This window comes from Argiope bruennichi, chromosome 10 (assembly GCF_947563725.1).
Source record: "Argiope bruennichi chromosome 10, qqArgBrue1.1, whole genome shotgun sequence".
NCBI lineage: Eukaryota > Metazoa > Arthropoda > Arachnida > Araneae > Araneidae > Argiope > Argiope bruennichi.
Genome location: NC_079160.1, coordinates 126,203,388 through 126,228,615, shown reverse-complemented (window position 1 = coordinate 126,228,615; position 25,228 = coordinate 126,203,388). Strand labels below are relative to the sequence as shown.

At 28.1% G+C, this 25,228-nt stretch overlaps 1 protein-coding gene across 1 annotated transcript in view; it reads right to left on the bottom strand.

Moving 5' to 3' along the window:
- Positions 1-5,529: 5,529 nt before the first annotated feature.
- Positions 5,530-25,228, bottom strand: part of LOC129989100 (OTU domain-containing protein 7B-like) — a 28,597-nt gene continuing 8,898 nt past the window's right edge. Inside the window, exons 3-9 of the mRNA XM_056097424.1 lie at positions 24,437-24,634; positions 21,938-22,183; positions 20,476-20,574; positions 19,843-19,970; positions 17,560-17,684; positions 15,778-16,085; positions 5,530-7,389 (exon numbers count right to left, since the gene is read on the bottom strand). Of these exons, the coding sequence (XP_055953399.1) occupies positions 6,323-7,389; positions 15,778-16,085; positions 17,560-17,684; positions 19,843-19,970; positions 20,476-20,574; positions 21,938-22,183; positions 24,437-24,634 (2,171 nt within the window). The 3' untranslated portion in view covers positions 5,530-6,322. The remainder of the gene's footprint in view (positions 7,390-15,777; positions 16,086-17,559; positions 17,685-19,842; positions 19,971-20,475; positions 20,575-21,937; positions 22,184-24,436; positions 24,635-25,228) is intronic.

Here is a 25,228-nt window from a genome sequence, read left to right as displayed (position 1 = left end):
TGGAGTTGCAGCTGCCGATCACACAAAGTGAACATTATGCTTGATTAGCAAATTTCATTGAAATCATTATGATTGGATAGACAAATATTTACATATGAACATTTTGTGTGTTGAATAAATATGAATTTCTAAAATAATTTTTTGAAATCTAAATTTGTAATTAGTTTCTTTAATTAAAAAAAATAATGTTACGAAATTTCCGGGTTCGTTTGGATAGTGGAAGTTATACGGTGTGGAGAACGCTCAATCAGCAGGTGGCAGTAGAAAAGAAACAACGACGTTTATTTACACGAAGACACACAGGACATCACAAAGACGACAACTATATACAGCACAGAGAAGACAATTATCTTCAGCCGCGAGACGTGCAAACAGCAGCACACAACAAGACTCTACTGCAGACAGTAGTGCACAGCTTAATTTAACACTAGCTTGACTCCGTCGCTGCTCCGCTAATCCCTGAAAGACGAGTTCTTCACTGTCGATTCCGACTACTCTTCTCTGTCACTTTCGACTATTCTTCTCTGTCGCTTCCGATTACTCTTCACCGTAGATTCCGACTACTCTTCACCGTCGACTCCGACTACTCTTCTCTGTCGCTTCCGACTACGACTACTCTGGCAGCTGCGGCTGCCTCCTTTTATAGGTCTCAGGAGGCGGGGCTAGAAGCCTCTCAACCAATCAGGAACGTTCGAGGCGTATCTCGGTTCCTAATGGACGGATCGGGAAAATTCTCGATGTTTCGGGTATAATCTATTTTGGCGCCAAAGTCGCCGCCAAGTTGCCAAGTTTGTCGCCAAACTCGGGGACCTCCGACGCGACACCCAGACTCCGTCTAATACAGATGACTGTAAAACTGTCTTTCTGATGATGGAACCAACTATGCTGGGAAGCCGCATCACAGATTCGTAACAATAAGCATATCTCTGCAAATTTTGTAGATAGAAATGTAAAGCTTTGTATGAGAACAGACAAATATAAGAGAAAAAATTTATTAATTGACACTTTTAGATTGCAGGGAATGTATAAAAATTTAACGTTTTAAAACTTTTTTTATTAATTTTCACATAAGCTAAAGTGTTTTTATATAACTGCCTATCTTATTTAATAAAATCTCCTAACTAAAAGTGTATGCCTAGATGCAATACGCAGAAAAATAAAATTTTATTCAATTTTTTTCTTGGAGGAGGATATCTTTTTGCTTCAATTTATTATTTTCCTCTATTTGTAGAAATTTTTTTTATTGCTATTATTCTTTGATGGCAATTTTTTCTTTCTTTTTTCAAGGTGCCAGCAAATCCACAATTAACAACGTTTTGAAGGACAAAATTAAGCACTATATCAAAAAATTCAACTACTTTTATGTTAAAAGGTTGGAAAAGAAAAAAAAAAAAAGTTCAACGACGTTAAATTGCATGGTCTGAGTGGCCAGTTTTGATCACCTGGAAATTACAGGACCAGTAGTATGGGGTACTGATCAGATTTTGTGCGAAAAACACTTAAATAGATACGAAAAACACAGCAGATACAGTTCTTCATTAATTTTAAAAAATTGCTCACCAATAAAAACGTGCTGATCTTTTGTGTTGCGAGTCATTTTTAACAAATGCGAATGTCAATAATCAGTTTTCTTTGGCAACACTTAATGGCACAAACTGTATAAGATTCGAATCGTTCGTGAATTTTGAAACATCCGAAACAAGGAAACAACTTGTAAATTATTATATCTTTTTTACACTAATTAGCAAATTATCATCGAAAAAAATGTTTTTTTTTTCCATCCTATGTGCCCTATCTTCCGAATCAACATTTGTAACTGTACAGTTATTGAAGAATGCATAATACAAAAAAGTCAGAGCCTCAATTAAGGGTAACTTATTTATTGCGATATCGTATCCATTGATGACAAAATACGTTTATAGAAGAAACGTTCTTTATATTTAATATGGAATATATTTCAATAAATCATTGTATCATTTTCTAATTATCATAAAGATAATTAAGTTCACGATTCAAAATTTTTTGCTAGCATTACAAATATGACGGCAGGAATCCCCATGAATATCCAAAAAACGAGAAACCTTTTCTTCCGAACTGTTACTTTCAAAGTCAATCTATTAAAACAAACACGAGGTCTTTCTTGGGAATTTCATTATAATATAAAAAGTGAGAAATTAAAAACACTTTCCAAACTTACCATTACAACATTTAAAGAAATCAGAAGTTTCACACCAAGTCCATTTACAAAACGGCTTGCCAATATTGGAAATACTCCCAATACTATAACTGATAGCTTCATCTAAATTCAATTAAAAATTTTTAGCTTGCAAATTTTTTTAATGAGTTTTGCGGAAATGGTTTTTGCAAACCAAATTTCATTTTGAATGATGTATTTCTATTTAATGAGAAATGGTTTAAAACTCATTTTAATCTTCTGCTAAGGCCTTGTAAACATTCGCCAAACAGGGAAGCCACTGAAAATTGCAAATTAAATTCTGCAATCACACCAAAAACTCGTCCGCTGCGCACTGAAATTCTGTCATAAAGAACATGAATTGGCACAGGAGTAAGATTTGTTGCTGTTGATGGTTTCGGGGAAAAAAAGAATTTCGGTAATAAGTTCGCATATTTTTTGTAAATATTTCCATGCGCTTTTTTTTTTTCTTTTCATACAGTCTGCTATTGCACCAAATTCTCTTTTACCATAATAAATTAAGTCGTTACAAAAATTGCACAGCACTGACATGATTTTTTTTTATATATACTTTCTCCAATAAATGCATCATATTTTTTTCTTAGTTAAGTGGTCATAGCCGATCGGAACACGATTATTATTATTTTCATTTTTCAATTGTCGTCCGCCGGAATGAGTAGCCGTTATCCCGAGGACAGATTAAGTAAGGGACAGAAACTAAAAAAAATGTTATAAAGAGGTTGCTAAAATGAAATAGTTTCTTTCATAAAGAGTGACCTCACATGTTCAAAACTGAAAAGCACTTGCTTCACTTCATTCCAAATTTTCTAGAATAAAAAGAATATAACATGTGAACATTCCACCCGATGCTAACTTTGACTCCAAACTGTTCTTTTCTTTATGCATCATTCGGAGATGCTCAGAAAAATTTTCAGCAGCAAAGCCAATTAAATTGAAATTCATCCGTCTTACGTAAAGTTTGCACATAGTGTGCAGTTTTTGTTTGAATGCTACTCGAGTGATTTTGCGCATATACTCCTAAACTACGCATTAACAAAAATTTAAATAAAAATTTGCATTGACGACAAGAATGACAAATTTCGATTCAGAATAATCTGAAATCAATGTTTCCATGGAAATGTGTCCTGCCTGAATTATATTTGAATATAATTGATGTGTGAGGAGTGTTTGAACTCAAAGGTTCTTTACCTACAGTAATTAATGCTGTTGAAGAATAAATGTAATATTAAATTCAAATTTTTCTCTTTAACTTCTGATTGCATTTATTTTTATGTGGCAGAAAACGAAAAGAATATTTGTCATAAATAGATATTTCCTTTTTTAGAAATTTATATAACTACAAAGTTAACAAGAGAATTAATTTCTTGGAATTACTAATACTAACACAGCGATTGACAATCATTTTGAAAAGATGAAATAACAAATAACAATTAGAGCAACAAAATCCTTTATTAGCTTATAAATTAAAAATCTCACATTTAATAAAATTTTAGCATTTATGAAAATAAATATATTTAAAAGTGACAGGAAACATATTAAAATGCCAAGTTTTGTACTATATGAGTTAAAGATAAAACAGATACATTAACAGACAAATAACCTGGTAACCTTATTCAAATTTTTAAACATTTATTTCTTTTAAAAAACCTGTGATGAAAGTGATAAGAAATATTATTAACATGATTTGATAGCAAATTTTCTCATTTCGAAAAATAAATTTTGAATAATAAGGAAATTTGTTTAACTGATACATTAAAAATTTTTTCATGGAAGTTAAAAAAAAGTTAGAAAATAAATAAGAATGATTTTTATGGTAGCAAACATTTACAATAGATTAAGAATAGAAAATTTTCGGTTAATCTGTTATATAAATTAAAAATAATTTTAATTACATTGTATATAAATTTGGATTCAAAATGTTATTTATGCAGAAAATAGAATTATTTTACTTAAAGGGGAAATAAATATTCTTTTTAAAAGTTGAATTATACAGTTTCTGAATTTCAATACATATTTTTTAACACATATTTTAAAATAATATTTTATAACACATTCTATACAAAAAAAAAAAAAAAAAAAAAAGCAAAAGAAGCTCATTATAAAACTTAAATACTTGTAGAATACCTAATTATTTCTACAGAATTGAAAAATAAAAATGCATTTATTTTAAATCTGGATTTGGTAAAAATAAAATCTTTGGTAAAATACAAGGAATTGTTGCTATTTTTTGGTAATGATGCATTTTATAATCTGCGTATCTTTTGAATTATCTTCATGTATAGAAATAACAAGAATGCCAATGGAATTGCAATAATAACAAATGTTTCAGAGTGTGATCTCACAAAAGAATGATTCATAGAGAGCACTGGAGGAACGAAGTTTTTGATCGAAATACTTGTTTAACAGGTAAGGCAGTGTATTATTGCCCAGAGTTAAAGATATTAAAGATGACATTTAGATCAAGGAACTTGCCCGAGTATGCCAATTCACAGTACTCAGTGACACATGGAAAATCTAGCTGCACTCGAGATTTCTCTCCTACTGCTAATTGAAATATTCATGTCAACAGCCATGTGGGAAGGAATTTAATGTTGGAATTCTTATAATACAGAAGACATTCATTAAAATTTGTGTTCACAATATACACATTTCATACTGAAAGAGTATGGTTTGCTTATTTGTTTAACAAAACTGGAAAACTATCTATTTAGAAAACAATACTCTAATGATATTCTTTTAGAACCCATAATATAAAAAAAAAAAAAATTCCTTCAACACAATGTAAAAAAAATTATCACAACATGCTTTAGTAGCTTTTTAAAGATGGTTCTCATAAACACTTATAAACATAACAAACAAATACAACTTTAGTAAAACAGGAGAACATGAAAAATATTGATTTAGGCAGGAAGAAAAATATTTGTAAGATTTCAAAATTGCATAGTTATTTTTCAGCTTTCAAAATATCAATAAAAAAAAATTCTTTGCATTATAAAGATATTTGTTGATATATTCATTAGATTACTAAATTTAAAATATACATTTGTTGTTAAAAACGAATATTTCATTAAATTTCTTAATCCACTATATAAATAAAAATAACTGGTGACAGATGAATAAGAACGAAGTTTTTTTAAAATTTATATAGAGAGTCCAATATTTGATTATACTATATATATAATATGTGTTAATATCTTAAAATTTCAATATTAAAATAAAAAACAGCTACATAATAAATAAGCAGAATAAAATATAAATATTCTCATGATATTTTTTTTCACTTTAAAAACTTAACTGGATTATAATAAATGGATAGCAAGTGACATGTTTTCTATTTTCAATAATAAATTTTAAAAAGAACATTTTCACAAGAATCTAAAAAAATCAGGCTCAATTATTAAAACTACAATTTAATGTTTCTTACTTTAAAGAATTTGGTCAATTTGAATGGCATATTTTTTAGAGGAAAAATCAATAAAAATAGTATTCATCAATACAATGAAATTTTGACAGAATTTTTCACTACAGACTACTTTCTTAAAGCTCACAGTTTTAGATGAAATTAAACAAACTCATTAAGTAAAAAGTATTAATAATTTAAAACAAAAGCATGTTACATAACATTTAGAAAAATTGTTGAACAATAGTAAAATTGTTTAAACAATAGTAAGAGGAGGAGTTAAGATGTTAATTTCGCACCATGCAACATAACGTGATTTAAAAGTCTATCACTTTTTGGACATGAGAGAGAAGATCCCGCCCCCAATGAAATTGAAAATAATGCCTTCAGATAACAAACAAACACAAAGTAATATAAACTTTTAAACATTGTAACAAATACTCTAAAAACATGAACAACATTTTTCAGCGATTATTTAATACTGATTATGCAAAATATGGTGATGCAAATTATCTCCTAATCATCTGAAAAATCTTGACATGTTTAGCATAAATATGACAACCATGTTATTAGAATGAAATATTTACAACATAAAAAAATACTCAGTGCACTTCAAATGAGTGACTTATAAATTGAATCTTTGGGAGAATTAAACTCTTTGAAACAATTATACATATGATACACTTAAGGCTTTTTATTGATTGCATCTAGATTGTGCTAAGATGCAGTTTTGCTTTTGAAGCTGACTTGACAGCATTTGGTAGAGAGCTACATGTGTCTTTGCTTCTAGGAGACCTACTCAGAGAAGAAGCTACACCATCAGTTTTGGGTGAAGATTTTGAATTTAAGGCCACTTTGTCACAAGTATTTCTTAGTTCAAAATCAGCACTTGATATATTATTGCTTTCTGGATGGCGGGGAGGTGAATTCCTATATCTGTCAGTCACCTGAGATTTCTGCTGATTGTAGCAACTAGAACACATGTGTCGGGTTTCTGCAGTCCCATACAGACTGCAGCCTGGCACTACACATTGTGAAAGATGCTCTTGCTGGTCAATCTTAATATCTGATGGACCCTCTTGCCGTCTCTTCCCTTTTTCTTTTAAGAATCGGCATCTTGCCGAATTCAAATAATTACGTATCATTTCCTCCTGATATTCATGCCTATTATCTGTATGAATAACAGCTGCAATGATACTGTCTGGAGTACCCACAATTCCACTAGCAGACAAACGTATTGAAAGGCAAGGCTCTTTAGTCTTCTTGTTTTTAAGAGAGTCCACAGATTTGCTTTCAGGCGTACCTCTGAAAGAAGCCCTCCGAGTGAAGCTGCCAAAATTCTTTTTTATTTTTTTGCTCATAGTCCTACCGATACTACCAAACTGCCTGGCAACACTCTGCAATTGTCTGGTGGCTTTACTTCTTTGGAGAGACAAAAGACCTCCAGGACTAGAACTGCCAGATCCACGATCTATGTTGCTGTCATCTGAGTCAAAGCTTCCTGCTGCAGAGCTTCTGTCTATGTCTGTGCTATTAGACATAGAATCTTCCTCCTGGAAATCAATAGAATCTTGTTTAGGGATGCCAAACACGGGCAAATCGATGACATCCAAATATTCATTGAGGAGACCGAGTTTGTCTTTGTCTGTAAGGGTTAACTTAGAGATTATGAGGGGGTCATTTTCATCTTGACCCCATCTGACCTCTATACCTGGATCTACAGCAAATTGTATAGGTAGGAGCTTGTGGTCAGGATCTATCAAAGGGATGGCAGCTGTAGAAGAATAGGAGAAATCAATGTTTAAAATTAAACACAGTACAATTTGAAAGTCAAATGAAAAAACTTTTTATAAGAATAAAAACATAATCAGATTTGAACATTCTTTATGAATATACTCAAGTGAAACATGTTTTATAACCATTTATTAATAAGTAATACAAAAGAGAAATAAATATTGCAATCCTAAGCTCAAAAATATGACTGAATTTGAATGTTTAAGCTCGCTTGATTCACATACAACTGTAATAATAAATTTTTATTTAGATTGAACAGTGAGGAAAGTTTAATACAATTATGGATATGCAAGAAATGGATTTTCAAATAACAAAGATTTGCTCTACGGTTATTCTTATTTTGACTTCTCATTTGAGAAATTAATAAACAGAAGGTAAAGTTAAAATTTGAAACATTCAACACTTAATAGTTAGCTGTTGTTGATGTTCAACTAGTTCAGCAAAAAAATTGGTACGTTAAATTTTTTTTTTTTTTTATGCATAACTTAATGTTCATAATTCCTTCAAACAAAATATTTCTTTTGCATCAAAAGCAATAGACACTAAAATCAAGTTAATTTCATAATCTTACACCTGTTCTATTCATTAGTAGATCGATCTTCCCTTTGGAATCGAATCTTATGATATTATAGATTAATTAAAAAGATTAAGTTATATAGATTAAGTTTCTTGCTTTATTTTGAATATTAAATTACTAAACACCTTATCAGGTGAAAAATAGAAAAAGTACTATTCATACAGATTTTCACAATAAATATTCATTTTCTAAAAAAAGCAATCTTTAGTCAACTCATTTCTCAATGATACCGATTTAAAACCAACACTAGTATTGTCCCAAAAGCTAGCGAGTGCCATCTTGCTGAACACCGTTGAGCAAGATGATGCAATTCCTTCTTCGAACAAAAAGCTTTATTTTCACATCAAATATTTCCACATCACTAATGTGCTGGAAAAGAGTTTTTTTTGCAATAATTTGAAATCAAAATATCTATTAAACTATCTATTGAATATCTATATGCCAACAAGGACAACAATGCATTTGAATGTATAAAATATAGGAGCAGGTTTTGAATAGCAAATAATCAAAAATATTGATGTTCAAAATACATTTAATTTACCAAACATAAAAGTAAACAGCTATTTCAAGTGAAAATGAGAAATCATATTTTAAGAAAAAAACATTATGAAGATGTAAAATCCTAGTTGCCGCATGTCTGTGGACATACATCATAATGCATAAAAGCCATTTTGATCAATGAATTGTACCTGTAAACTGATTAAAGCATATTTTGATGCCAAATTCCTTTAATCCTGATTAAAATGCAAGGCAATAATTCATGATATGCTGGTGCTGTTTGTACAGCAGTTATTACAGAAGAATTTGAAATATGAAATTTTATTTCCATTTATTGGGACATATCAATTCACAAGGAAATAAAACTACTTCCCATAATCGTAAAATACTTTTCATACTATTCCAGCATTCATGTAAGAATATTAGAAAAGAATTTGCCAGTTGTAGCATGCAACACAATTGTTGAATATATTTCAGAAGCTTTGAAAAATCACAGTTTGGATAAGAAAATACAGGATGGCCAACATTTCTGATGTTTGAATTTCCCCTTTTTCCGGACATTTTCAGATTTTTTTAAAGAAATTTCCCCGACATTTTTGGATGTTCTTAATATCTTCAGAACAAGGTCGCTTTATTTTATTCTCTTTAATTATTGCACAATATGTTCTTTATTTGAAAATTTTCTCTCTTTTAACTAAAATCAATGTAATATAAATTTCATTCTTAAAAATGATATACCATCATTTTCACTTTTTGAATTTTGGATAAGCTTTAGTTATGTAAGACCCTTCACTTTTTTTGCAAATATATTAATCAACCAACACTAGAAGATATATGCCCATCTAGACTGACCTTTAGCCAACCAGTCATATCTCAGAACTGTTTGTCAAATTTAGTCACGAAAAATGCAATACAAAAATATATGCACATTGGCTGAACGCTTAAGAATGAAATGATTTGTTTCCTTAAAGCAGGGTCTCCCTTATTCATACTGTTTACAAACACACTAATCAGAACTGAAAAATAATATTAAGAGAAGAAGAAAAATTTTACAAATTCAAAATGAAGTCCCTGCATCAAAATAAGAAATTCTTCAATGCTATCAAAATTGCATTGACTTTTATCCCATCGACTATAATAAATATAACCGCTTGCATGCTAGCTCAATGTTTAACCCATAAAATAGAGAAGAAGTGGAAAATTGGTCCTTATTTTTATTTCATCAAAAGAAATTGAATTATTGATCCTTTCTTTATTGCATAAAAAGAAAAACGTTTTGGAAATATAAATTTAAAAAAAGAATGATTGAACTTTGTAAATTTTTGTGGTATACAGTACATCAAACCATATATAGAGAAAATGCTGCCCTTCTATTTTTTTTAAAAAAATTACAAGGCATGTGTATTGCTATATATCAAACTAATTAATTTCTTGTGTTTAATATTAGTTTAAAATTATAGACATTTCGTTGAAATTATGCAGAATTTTAAACAAACACAAAATAAAAATGTTAAAAGAAAATATTAGCAATAATGTCCACAGCATCCATTCATATGAAGAATTTAGTAATTTGTATTCATAATGTATAAAAATCAACAGCAAAAAAAAAAAAAAAAAAAATGTTTTAGGGAAATAATATCAATAATGTCTGATACTTGATAATTCAACAAAAACATCACCAAAAAGAGGGGGAAATAATTATTGTAAAATACTTATTTAATTAAAATAAATTATTTTGGAATTATAATGATGGATCAATATTTTAAAACTAGTTTAGAATATTAATACCCAAAACTGATACTTCCATTCTTGTAATTCGTGGTCGATTTGATGTTCGAAGGAAGAAACCAGGGGAGGGGGGATATAACTCCATACATATATTTTTAATTAACATAATCTAATCTAAAGCCCAATTAAAGCTAAAAATCATAACAATAGTAGGAGCTGGGCTTTAATTAATCTGCCTTTTCCTACAGTATGAAAAACCATTTTCTCTAATTATGCTAATAACTTGTCATTCTGAAAAAAAAGCATACAAAAACTTTTGGTGGAAATATTATATATTTATACATATATGAAATAAATTAGATATGGTGTTTAATCTTTCTCTTACATAGTCTGTTTTAGACTATCAGTAAAAGTTTGATTTTCATTAGCGGACAGCGATATTTCACTTCTATTTATGGAAAAATATCAGCAAATTGTCATGTTTGATAAAAATTAACAATTAAAAAAATTTCTTGTTTTATAATAAATTTCCTTGAATTTTCCTGACCTCCCGGAATTCTTTGAGAATTTAAGGTTTCCCGGTCAGCTAACCACCCTGCTGTATTTTATGAAGATAAACACAATAATTGGCAAAAGGAAAATCAAAATGAAATTGGGAAAAAGCGAATTTACAAGCACTGGTTGTGAAGAACACATTTTAAATTCACTTAGAGTGTAGCTGATTATCTACCAACTGATGTGTAAATATTTACAACAAAGATTTATTTATATTTTTAAATATACACAGGGTGAATTAATGAATTAAAAGAATTTTATGAAATCATGAACATTGAAAACAAAAAACTTTGGAGATAAAATGTCATATACTGGTTAATATTAGATTATGTTAGTAAGTAAACTTTATAAATACGTGCTATCTTAAAATCATATTTTTTGTCAAATGAAAAAAATCTCAGTTATTTTAATAATGCAAAATTGATGTTTTGATTCTATTTATCTACTAAATTTTTGCAAAATGTGAAATCAACATTAAACAATGTTATTTTGAAAATAGAACAGGAGTTTAGTTTCTATTTAAAAACTAAGAGTATTTATGGTGATACAAAGACAAATTCAGCATATAAAAGTGTGAACACTTTTGAAAATTTGAAATTTTCTAACTGTGTAAGGTTATTTAAAATGTAACATTTCACAAAATGCAAACTCTTATATATAATTTTAAAGAGAATCTAATGCTGATTTCAATACAAAAAGCAAAATTCAAATATTTACAATACAAAAAAAAAAAAAAGTTGAGTGGCAATAATTATCGAGATACATTAGATGCTGATGACTGCAGTGAGTTAGTAAGGTAGCCTTTATTTTTTATTACAGCTTTACTTTGATGTTTCATTGAGCTAACAAGAGGTTTAAGCTCTTCCTTCATTATTGCATGATGCCAGGAAACAATTATAGACTGAATTAATTCTCTTTTATTTGATGAACGCTTCATATGTACAAGTTTTCAAACGGTGCCATAATTTCTCAATAATTTTGAGGTCAGGACAGTTTCCTGACCATGATAATAATTCAATGCTCTTTGTACTAAACCACACTTTTGATATTTTTGCTGTGTGGCAAGGAGTTGAATCCTGCTGAAAAATAAATGATATGTTGTTGGGAAAGAGATCACTGATGGAAAGTGTAAGTTTTGGCTCTAGAATAGTATCAATGTATTTCTTGCATTTAATGCCTCATAGATAACATGAAGGAGACTAATACCGTCTGCTGACATGCATGACCAAGTCATAACACTAATTGAGTTCTTCATAGTTATCTAAATGCAGTCAGGATGTAGCTCTTCGCCTATTCTATGTCCTATATATTTTCGTCATCACAACCAAATAATAATATCTTTGTTTCATCACTCCGTATAACTTGAGATCACTGATCATTGGCCCAATTAATGCATTCCTTTGCCCACTGTAATCTTTTTATATGCTGCTGTAAATTGAGATAAGGATTTTTTCATTGAATTCTACCTCTTAGTCCAACATCTAATAATTTTCTCTTGATTGTCCTTGAACTGACATAAATGCCAGCGTCATTCAATTGACTTCTAATGGCCGCTGACAGCATTTTTCAATCTTGGAGACATGTCATTTTATTTTTCCATCACCAGCAGATACGGTGCACCTTTTTCAGCCATTTCCTGCTTTGTTTTTAACTGAATTTGTCTCCTGATATTGTAAACAAGACTTTTGGACTTCAGATGTAGTGGAAAGATCACTTTCTTGTAAAACAATAATCTTAGTTCTCTTTCTAGGTGTCCAATATATTATTTTATATGATATCATTGCTTCTTAACTAAATATTAAGAAATATTTACAAAAATTCAAACTATATATTAAAAAGTTTAACAAAATTTCTAACTTGCAATTTGATAACATAAAAAAAAAAAAAGTCTTCCTTCAACAGAAAAAAGCACAATAATGACTTATTCCAACTTTAAACATGATGTCAGCTTCTGCTAGCAGTTATTAACATTTGATTGGTTCCTGGAACAAGAACAGTGATTTGTCAGGAAAGTTAGAAATTACAATCCATTTCATCACTGTGTTTGTTATTCAGATTAAAGCAGGAATAACTTTTTTTTATATTAGAAATATTTGAATTCTGCTTTTTGTATTGAAATCATCATTATATCTCTTTAAAATTATATGCAAGAGTTGGCATTTTGTGAAATGTAACATTTTCTATGAGCATACAAAGTTAAAAAGCATAACGATTTTCAAAAGTGTCCACAATTTTGGCCACAACTGTATATACACTTAGAAAAATACCAAATTTCATGTACATGCACCAACTTATTTATGAATAGCAGCTATGTAAAGTTTTAAAAATCTATCCAAAAACTATGAACAGAATTCTGTTCATAGTTTGGACAGAAAAACTCTAGAGCAGTTTGGAATTGGTTAAACTGCTCATCTAATTGATTATAGAGCAAGAAAAACTATCATTTCACAGTATTTTTTAAGCTTATTTTTATGAAATACAGCATTATATAGGCTAATGTACAAAATTCTTCATCAAAATGTATTTGATTTTTTCATTAATATCCTATATTTAGTAAAATAACAGGAATTAAAATGTTTACACTTCCATATAGATAGACATGAGTTCAAATCTAAAGAAAGATAACAGTAATGAATCTGAAGTAAAATTTTTTATTTAGAAGTAAAAAAATATATGGTTATCATTAGAAATAATATATATATAAATCACTTTCATGTGTAACATAATTTCTCCCAAATGGGAATTAAAAGAAATTCAATTTGATTATAATTTCCACTACTGATGTCTTTCTACTACAAAATATCTTTCGAATATGAGAATAATGCATATACAGCTAATTTTTTTTTTTTTTTTTTTTTTAAATACACCCAAAGCTACAGAATCAATCTCTTCCATTGATTTCAATAACATAGTCAGCCTGATAAATCTTGTAATTTCAGTTTATTTAGAAATTTCAAATCTTCCTTATCTTACCCTACAAATTATCTATAAAAAGTATTCGTTAATAATTTTGAGGCAGCTTTTATTTCCTGAGTAGTTGATAATGTTGTAAATGAGTGGTTAAAAAAAGTTTAATTTTAAGTGGTTTTTCACTAATAACCTGCATTTAGCTGAACAGAACAAGAATACAAATTTTTATTCATTACTTTAATCTTAAAACCAAATTTTAATTTAATTTTTGACAAAAGTTTTTGTACATTAGCTTATATGATGCTCCAATATTATAAGAAAGAGCATAAAAGAATGTTATAAAAATGACAACTATAGCTGCCCTATAGCTCAATTAGGAGATCTGCTAGAACAATGATAAAAAAAAAAAATCACTTTTTTTGGATAAATTTTTGAAATTTTACATTGCTGCAATTTATAAATGAGTAAGAAATTTGGTATTTTACCAAGTCTATTTGAATACTATAACTGTGACAAATTTCATGAAAATCTGAGATGGTGAACTTTACACAGAGAGCTGATTTAACATGGAATGACCCAAACTAAGAAACCCCAGAAAAATATTCTTAAATATATACTAAGTAAACAACTTGTGTATTAAAATTCCTATCAAATAATAATGTGCATACTTTTTTAAAAATAAGTTGGCAACAGCAAAAATTAATGCTAATACATGTTTGCTCTCAAAATATTTACAATTTGTTATGAAACAAAATATTTTACTCATGTTAACAAAGAAGAAAATTAATACAAATAAATAGATCACAATACAATTGGAATAATGAACTTAATGTATGATTAAAAAAAGAATGAAATAGATTTAAAATATAGTGTGTTCACAAAATAGCCCCTTGTTTACAGAAAATTATTACTGCACTGAATATAATACTATAGAATTATGAGCTAATCACATTCCTAAATTCTTTAGTTCAACAGATGGCCTAATTAATGTAGAAATAACTTTATATTTGATTATTATCAAAATGGTGCAAATATAAGAAAAAGCTAAATAAGTCTTTGAATAGCAATGGCTGATTTGGATTCATGGAAGCAATGCCAATTTCTAAATTCTGTCTAAAAAATGGCAGGCTTACCATGACTGAAAGAAAAGCATATTTTGTTCATAACAGTAAAGTCCTATAAAATCTACTCAGAATGCATCATGCATCCTGGAATTGCAAATATGTTTATAATAATTTTTCATAAATTTTCACATTTGCATGCTTTATACCTAACTTGTCCAAATTCTGTAGCCAAATGATATTTATAAACATGCTGAAGATGTAATTGAGATTTTTTATAAATTTCTATTAACAACAATTACTTAAATCGTATTTGATTTCCCAATGAATCGATGTTTCATGCATCACAAATAGTGAATTCCTATAATGTACGCATCTGGAGAACCCATGTTTTTGGAAATGCAATCAGACATCAATAAATAACATTTGATGTAGCCTTATGCTTTACCATGTTATTGCTCATATTTATTTTCAAGGCAAAAAACTATCACAGGAACCTGTACTAAGATGTTTTAGAATTGTTCACTGGCCCTCAGTTATGAAAATTCCAATCATCTGTAATTTATCAGGAAGACTGATTACCCTCTATCTAAGATATTATTCACGAGTGCCGTGATGGCAAATCTCCAGACGGATTGGAAGAGATGGGACATTATAATGTCATCAATACTCGAACAATACCACTTCTTTCTTTTCAAGGTTGTATGAATAACAGAGTGTTTGCAACATCAGTTGAACATATTGATATATTCAAAGTTAGGATCATAGATGCTGTGTCTAGAGCAACAGTCTGATTCTTGGACAATACGCTGCAATAAGTGAAATATTGTCTTGATATTCTTCATGCAATCCCAGATGTTCAGATTAAAATCACTGATATAAGTGGCTTTATAAACCTCTTCATAATAATTTTAAAACAATTATCTACAAAGTTATAATAGTTTCTTAAAAAATAATTTTTCTGATAAGAGTAATAAGAAAGTAAAGAATAATTTTTCTGACTTTGTGACAGTCTATATTACATAAATTTTTTTATTACCAGGTGGATGAGGAGTTTTATCTGCATATGCTTCTTTCTCCATTGCAACCAATGCAGAAAAATGAGCAGCATCATATGTCAGACACAATGGGGATCGAAGGCATTCTGCAGGAGGGCATTCCAAAGGCAAATAAATTCCACCAAACGGAATAGGAGCAAAAGGTTCTCCAGTCACATCTTTTAATACTGTATCTGCTATAACAATTATGGGCCTACGCAAAACATGGGCTAGAGCTAAGACATGAAATTCTTCTAGACTTTCATAAATATCAGGTTGAATATCTTCTTCGGGCACAGCAAGCAAAGCACTGAAACAAAAAAAAATATTGATTCAAGAATTTAAATTATCTAGTTCTTCCAATGAAATTTATAATTTGAGGAAATCAAAATGCACTTAAAAAACAAACCAATTAAAAAATACTTTTAAGAGAAACATTTAAGTGAAGCAAATAAAATGATACTTCATATAAGGAATAAAATTTCTAAACATAACTAAAAAGTTATCAAAAAATTATTAAATATATATGTTATCGAATTCTTCTTAGAAACAAATTAAATCTCCTTTTTCCTTTATTTGTTATTATTAATATCATTTATATAATTTATACTAAGTTGTGTATATTACAGGGGAAAAGTTTTGGTTTAAGAAGACTACATTAGTTAAGTTCATAAATATTGATACAACTACACTTCAAATGTTTATACAATACCAAATCATCAAACAAAAAAGTTTTGCAGTATTATGTGTAAACCATTTCTTTCTAAATAAGATGCATCAATTCATCTTATTGTATGGTAATATATTCAAGAGATACGATTGCTTTTTCTTTTTAAAAGCTTATCTTAATTTTAAAGTACTTTAAATATAACAGTCTCCACCAACTTCAATTTAATGTTTTAAACATTATCAGTAATTAAAGCATATTTATGATTTAAAACAGCTTATAAAGGGAAAAATAAACAAAGGATTAAAAAAAAAAATATTGTAAGCACAGGCTGATAAAAAAAAAAAAAAAAGCTCATGAATTTATTCAAGTATTAATTGATACAGCTTTCATTATTCAGATGTAAATAATACTTTTGTTAATTTTTTGTACTTTTATATAAAATTAGAAATATTCTTTTATTACCTATATCCTTATTTAAATTAAAGTGATAATATCAGTAGCATCAAACAATTCAAATATTACAGCTTCTTAAAAAGTTACTTAGGACATATCTGATTGCAAGTCTGGTAAACTTAAGACTTGTGAAGTATTCTTCAATAAGTTGCCGTTATGACATCCATTGCATGCAGTTGCAATAATGGTCTCTATTTAGATGCATCTTGAGTTATGTCAAAAACACACATTTTTTTTAACCTTTCATAATTTATTGCTGTACGATAGACTATAAGCAATGATATCATTTCTATCCAAAAATGCTGGCAAATGTGATAAGATTTTTTAAGACTATCAGAGTCCAAGTTATATGCAAGGAAAATCTCATAATGTCATTAATAACAAAGAAAAGTTGCCAAAAGTAAAAATAAACATTTAATCTAGATATTCCTCTTCAAAAGATTTTTTTTCCCGTGATGGAGAAGGGGCACCATATTCAAGAAGGAGGTCAGGGGCTGCTTGGATCCTTATTAATACAACCTCTAAGTATGATAAAAACTATAAAAAACCCCAATTCAATTTATTGTAGCACAGCAATTATAAATCTTTAAGCAACTAACTAGAAATATATCCACAATAGGAAGGGTGGATGGGAATTAGTAAGATGTTTAAAAATATTTACCTTTTGCCTGAATTTTCACAATAATTTCTTTTCTGGCTAGGAAGTAAACGAGGTTCAGTTGATGCCATTTTCAACAAAGTCTGCCATTCCTTCTTCCATTCTTCTTCACAGTAAACAAGTCCTGCCTGAAAAGAAGAAATTAAATTGAAAAAGAGTAAAATTTATGAGCATGAATATCATACGGATAGATAATAGAAATTGAATATTAACTTAAAAGAAAAAATAGAATACGAATATCTATAAAAGCAATAGTTACAGGAATAAGAGATGCTCCAAACATAAACAGTGAGAAGTAAAATAAATTCAATTAACAGAAAAATGAACTAAATTTACACAAAAAAGTGTTTGAAATATTTACCACTATATATATCAATTATTATCATTTACACATACACCAATATATATTATCATTATTAAGAAAATTATTTAAAATAGCTTCATTAAAATAAAAACTATTTTAATAATAATAATAATAATAATAAAAAACTAAAGAAAAGATATTCTTATAAAAAAAATATGGTCAGGTGAAAACCTTTACTTATACATTATTTTTTATCCTTTTGCACTATGGAATTAGTATCATTTTAAAGATAAATTCTTTCTAAAATGGAAATTATTGACAAAAAACACTTTTAACCAATTCTGAAAGTTGAAAATAGCATAACTGAGCTAAAAATATGTCATAGAATGTCCATGCAGGTTTCGGCATGGTGCCATTCATTCAGTGTTTATGAGGAGCTCTTGTGACCGACAAATACACATATTTATTTTTTGCTTTATATTATAGATTGCATATTGCATTTTTAATTTTTTTATTTTGCAAAATAAAGTGAGTGAATATTATATTTAAAGAGAAAGAGAGGAATGGATTTAATTCTGATATTTGTCCCTGGATGTCATTTATGCATGTCTGTTACTGTCCCTCTAGTAAGATGGGAGAGTCCTGACCTACATAATTAATGGCATTCCTTTACAGAATCCAATTCCAAACAATTATCTATAGGATATTTTGAATGAGAAATCTAATTCAACAATAGTATAATAGTCAAGTAACATAATTTTTGACAATAATATATATATATAATTTTTATTCTCCATTATTTATGCAATATATCAGTTAGAATTTATGGATAAAAGACTGACATACCTAATGTTACTAATTTCAAAATTCTCCTTTGCCTTAATAAGCATTTTTTTTTCAAGTAATCCCAAACTTAATATTTAAATTAATTTCAAGCAAAGGTTTAAATCGATCAATTTGCAAGATCCCAGAGATTTTGAATCATTGATGCCTTGAACTCTAATAAAAAAATCCATCACTAACAAAAAACATCCATGTTAATTTAAAATGTTCTTTAAAAATGTAATTAAAATGAAATGAGATATATGCATTTTAATTTGCCAACATTAATTATAGTTCAAGCATCAAATTTAATAATATAAAGGTTAAAAATTAAAAGAACCCCAGAAATAAAAAATATTGCTAACATGCTCAGCACTACTCAGGATTAAAATACTTTTGTGCTTAACATTTAATAATAATTTAATAATAAAATTAAATATTGTAACATACAAAATCCTTATATTATCTAAGATATTTTACTTTGAAACTTAAAATGAGAATATCAATTGAACTAATTTTAAAACCCACCAACTAATTTTCTCATAATTTATACATAAATACTACAAATACCAAAATATACAAAAGATTTTAATGAACATCCTAAAACAATTAATTAGTTCTTTTTTCATTAATAAAAATTTGAACATAAATCAACAGTTGTACCTAATATAAATTGCTAATTTGCTTTTAAACTTTCTTTTTTTCTTCAAAATTCTGCTAATGAGTTTTGGCAATAGTACATATGAATACTTTTAAAACTGATAGAAGTGATATCAAAATATATTTTTAAAAATAAGGCTAACGACAAAAAAAAAAAAAAAAAAGTATAGTGGCTTAAAGTCTAACAATTGCCTAACAATGAAATATCTATAATTTTTTATACATTGAAAATTTTCAGCATTTATTCAATTATTTATTAAGTAAAAAAATAATAAAAACCAAAGGGAATTGGTATCATTGAAAAGGTAAAATTTTGAACTTTAAGTTGATATTTAGTCAAAGAATAGATAAATTTTCGAAAAATTCTCAATTAAATAATCAAATTTTACATTTTGAAGAGCAAAGCTCAGTTGAATTTTGCCAAGTAGTATGCAAGTATATTTCATGCAGATGTATATATATAGTAACAAAAATTTTAGAATATTAGCAGAAGAAATTACTTCTTTATTTTGCAAGGAAACCTGCCATCTCCATCTTCGATAAAAGGCTTCAGTAAAAGTGCTGTTAGAGAGCAGGTTGTGCAGAGCTTTTCTCAAAGTTAATAGCCGATCATGAAAACCCCACATACCTATAAACATGACATTAAGAATTAATTTTATTAGGAAAAATTAATCGAATTGATCAGGATAATCTGCATTATTTAGTGTTTGATTTAAATTCAATTATCTGTTTGAACACGGAAGACAGGAATTGTGTTTCAAGTATTATTTAATTTCAGGGATAAAAAAAAATCTTTTATTTATATTCATTTCTATATGACAAAATACATCATTATATTTAATATAATATATATGCATTTAATATAATACATTCTATCTAATTAAATGAATGTATGTATATTTAATAAAAATATTAAGGTCAAAACAAATGATAATTTCGGCTTTTATTTATTTATTATAAAAGTCACATCATATCAATGAAAATATATATATATATATATATATTTAGTTAGAAGATGAGAAGCAAATGCATAAGATTCTTATTTGGCGAGGGGAGGGGAAGGAAGGGAGAGAGAGTGAGAAAGCACAAAAACACTAGGCCATTTCAACTTAAATTGTAATAAGCATTAATACCCAAAGATGCTGCATGCAGCAAACAGTTTCCATCTCCAGTTGTTGCTAAAGGCCACAATCTTTGACAAGTTCCTTTTTCAGCCCACCAATTTAGTCTGCCTGTGAAATAGAAGTGAAATTTTGCAGATAAAATATAAGCCATCTATATTATAATGTTCAAAAAAAATTATTTTAAATTCTGTGCACAGAACAATTTTTAATGAATAAAAAGTATTATATATTGAAAAAAAAAAAAATGGACACAAGTTTTATGGCACTTTTCAGAAATTATTAAGATTTTCCATTCTAATTAAGTCTTTCAGTGCTTTTTCTGGGTCAAAATTGAATTGGAAAATGTATAATCAAACCACCATTAAACCTCTTAATTTATTTCATAAAGCTTTTTTTTTTTTTTATGCACAAGCAATTTTACAATTTTATATTCACACATGACACAAGTTGGAAATAAAAAAAAAGCTGAACAATAATAATGAATTGTGCAAAATATAAAAACCAAGTAGCAAAAAAAGGATTAATTTAGTGATAAATATTTATACACATAATTTTTAAATACAAAATATTTAAAATATTGTAGAATTGTTATGTAAAAATTCATTGATTTCAAGGAAATTTGTTTTTAAAAATACTAAAATCTGTGTTTTTGTAGAAATGTGCCATGTATGTATATAATAAAACATAAATAAAAATGCTCTTGAAATTATTATTTTGGGAAGTTTAAAATTTCTATCCATAATGAGATTCATATCTTTTAAAATGACTGCTAAATTCACGAAACTGCAAGTCTTTATCTACAATCAATTTATATAATAAGAGTATATTCAATAAAAGCACATTTTTAATTCAATTTGTAAGAAATCCAAGAAATTAGGTTAAAATTAAATCAATGAAACCAATTTCTTTTGAAGATGTTTGCAGCATATGTAAATATTTACACAGTATGCCATGTTTTTAGTTAAGGTTCAAAAGATGAAATTTATAAAAATTTTACTATTACCAAGCCAAGCGAACAAGAGGAAACACAGTGTATTTATTCATTGAACATAAAGACATTATTTTATTACTTGCTCCATTCTATTGAATTTTGATGCATTAACAAGAAAAATCAGTAACAAGTATTTTCAAAATGGTTTAATTTTAGTTTAATGAAGATTATGAATCATTATGTTGAAAAGCATAGAGCTTTTCAACATAGTGATTCATAATCTTTCTATCCAACTTTAGTGATTCATAATCTTTAATCAAAAGATATTCGATTTTGCTTGAGATAGTTCAGGAAGGGCACATTTTATCTGTAAGCAAAAGCTAATAACAACCTAACTTATTGTCTTTTTCCAATGTTTCAAAACAGCTAATTAAAATCCTGATTATTATTTCAGAAATTAATGAAAGAACAGAAACAGTAATATCTTATTATGTGATTAAAATTTTAGCATCCATAGCATGGATTTTAATAATATCTTACCAGCATTTTCCAAAGAAACTAAAGTTGAAGTCTCAATTAGATCTTTTTCAAGAAATTCCCTAAAATCTGTAGGATATATAGATAAATCTGGCAATGAGAAAGTATAAACTGGAGTTTCCAATCCAACCATCACTTGATTCTTTTCAGACACATTGGCTACAAATTCTTTTGCTAATCTACTACGTGCTCTTGAAACTAAATTAACATTTTCGGTAGCTCTTGATATTCCTCGAGATAATCTTTTCCCTAAAATAACAAAATATGAGCAAATAATACAAATGTCAAATGAAGCAAAGATAAACTTAATTTCAATACTCTTTCTTTTTAAAATGCCTGTTAGCTCTAGAAAGCAAAAATGTAAAACTATATTTAATGAATTTGGTGTACAGACATCAACATAGAAAACAGAATACCTCTGTAACTTTGTTATTTATTATCACATCTTCATAAAATTGGTGTCAATGGAAATGGCTCAAAGGGACAGGTTTGTTGAGATAGACAAACCGATTAACCAAGTTATATTAGCATAATTACTTGGTTAATAAGGATGTTAATCAAATGAATACCTTTTAATAACATAGTTAATTAACTAATTTATAATTTTTCTATTTTGGAAATCGAGATTTTTTTTAATTATTTGATTTCACATTTTTATTACAGAAATTCTGAAGAAGTAAACATGACTTCAAATTTATCCCTAATTTAATATGTGCTTTTTTAAATATAAATACTTTTTTTAAAAATTTAAATATTGATTCTTTTTTACTACATTTAAAATCAATTCACCATGTAGGGTTTTTTTTTTTCAAGCCCTAAGAAATTAGCATACATCTTAATATTCACGGCAAATGAAATATGTTGTTTAACCCATCCCCCCCCCAAAATGTTACTGATTGGGGAAGTGTGAATACCATAATGACATTTTAAGACAATAAAATTATTGATGTTTATTAAAAGGATGCACTTTTATTTTCAGATGGGAACAACTAATAATCAAATGTAAGATTTATTAAATTTACTAATTTAAACTACAATTAACACTTTGATGGACAGTACAACCTTGGTGGCAGTTCCTGTTGAGACACTACTAAATTTCATACATTGCCTATATGTGTAGTGTCACAACACATAACTTTAAAATTATGCGATATGATAGAACAGATTAAGCTATTTACATCGTAAGGTGCTCAGTCGCATCATTTTCGTAGGTTTGACATCTGAAGGCATACTTTCCATCAATGTGTTAAAATGACAGAGTGATGGACATTCTTTCTGTTATGCAATTGTAATGTAATCAATATAAATAAATATAAATGAATTGAATAAGGCACATTATGCTACAGTATCTCAAACTACAGGTCTGAATGTTTTTTCATTAATGCTACTGCAAAAGATTATTTTGTAAATCCGAGGGAATCATTTTAAGGATATTTTTAAAATATTTTTCACCTAATAAAAGAAATTTATGAATCAATGCTCAGCATGGAGCCATTAAATATATAATAACAGACCCCCTTTTTTTAATGAAATCAGAATTCATGTTATACTGAAATTCTCTGATCAGAAAGTAAATTTAATATTTAACTAACTGTGTTATTATAACAGATGTTAAAGCTCATGTTTCATAAAAATTGTATCTATAAATACAAATAAATTTAATATACAATCCCTCAAAATGTGGGCATTGCAAATGCACTGTGGGAATTTTACAATTTTTGCAAATATTTAAAAAATTATTAGGGTATGAGCAAAATCTTTTGGATTCCAGATTCTGTTACTATGTTACAATTCACTTTTTCCCTACTTTCATCTTTAAAAACTCATAAAAAAAGTTATAATTTGTGCTATTTATGCATTTATTTCATGACTTTACCTTAGTATGACCATTTTGAGGCAAGTGAAACAATTTTCAAGAAATATATATATATAATATTCTGTGATGTCACCAAAAGTTCATAAGATTCTTTTAACAATTGGAAGTGTCATTTTGCTAAATCCTATAACTCTCAAAATTATCAGCAGAATTCCATAAAATTTTATTGAGAGATTAATTTTATCACTGCAAATTGAGTCAGTAAAAGAACTGATAGCCTTAATTGAAAAATTTTGAGATAGTAGTTAATCAGTTTGTCTATCTTAACAAACCTGTCCTTTCAAGTCATTTCACTAACACCAAATTTGTGAAGACATGATAATAAATTACAGTGGTATTTCATTCAGAATTACTGAGAATTCCTCACAAAATTTAGTAGACGATTGCTGTACTACTTTTCAGCTACTACTACGATGGGAAAGTGAAGTTTCGCAGCAATATTTTCTTTTGCTGACAAACTAAAGGAAAATCAGTATAAAACTATTTATGTGGAATATTCAATAATAAAAAACAGAAAGAAAAAAAAGTAGTAAATGTTTGAAAACAGTTTTTAAAAAAATTTATTGGTTTGGGTTTTTTGTTTATTATTCATGAACTAAATAAAAATTTTGACACAGAAAAATTACCTCCCAACTCATCTATGTCAGGTGAGGAGTCCTTCTGATGCAAATTCTTCGGGGAGACATAAGTATCTTCTAAATGCTGTTTATGACCCCCTGAAAGTTTAATAGGCAGTGCAGCCGATTCTTTTGGCTTTGGTCCAGGAGTGATGCCTTTAAGCACGTAAAATGCAGAGAGAGCTGACTGTAAGTCCCATTCGTGACCTTCATAAGAAAAGGACAATTCGGAATATTTACAATAGTCATAAAAAAGGTTGATTTTAAAATTCATTTTAGCAGGTATATCAGTTTATTCAACAGACAATAGAAATGAATTAAGCATGGTAATAAATATAACAGAAACTAGACGGAATGGTCTCCATGAAAATTTCTCGTATAATTTTTAATATAGGCCTCATCAACCACCCATTGCATAAAATTGTGTAACTTGTGTGTCTGTGACGAACAATAGTTAAGAAATGAAATTAACTAAATCTATTAAGTGATCCTAGACAAATTTTTTAGTAATTAATCCCTGACATTTAGCAACAAGTAAATGAAAATTAAATGAGAAAAGAGTTAAATTGTTTGCTTTTCTTTTGTAAAAAGAGATTATATCTCATATTATTTTTTAATCATAATGCTTACTTTATTCTTAAATTAAGGTGATTTTGTTACTTACAAACATTACAGTTTCTAAGATTCATCATGCTCTATTTGTAAATGGTCATTGAGTTATGTGATAAATTTTCATAATATCTAAAGCATAAAATATTTTTGACAATGGAATTTTTCCTTCTTTAACAAATTAAAATATCT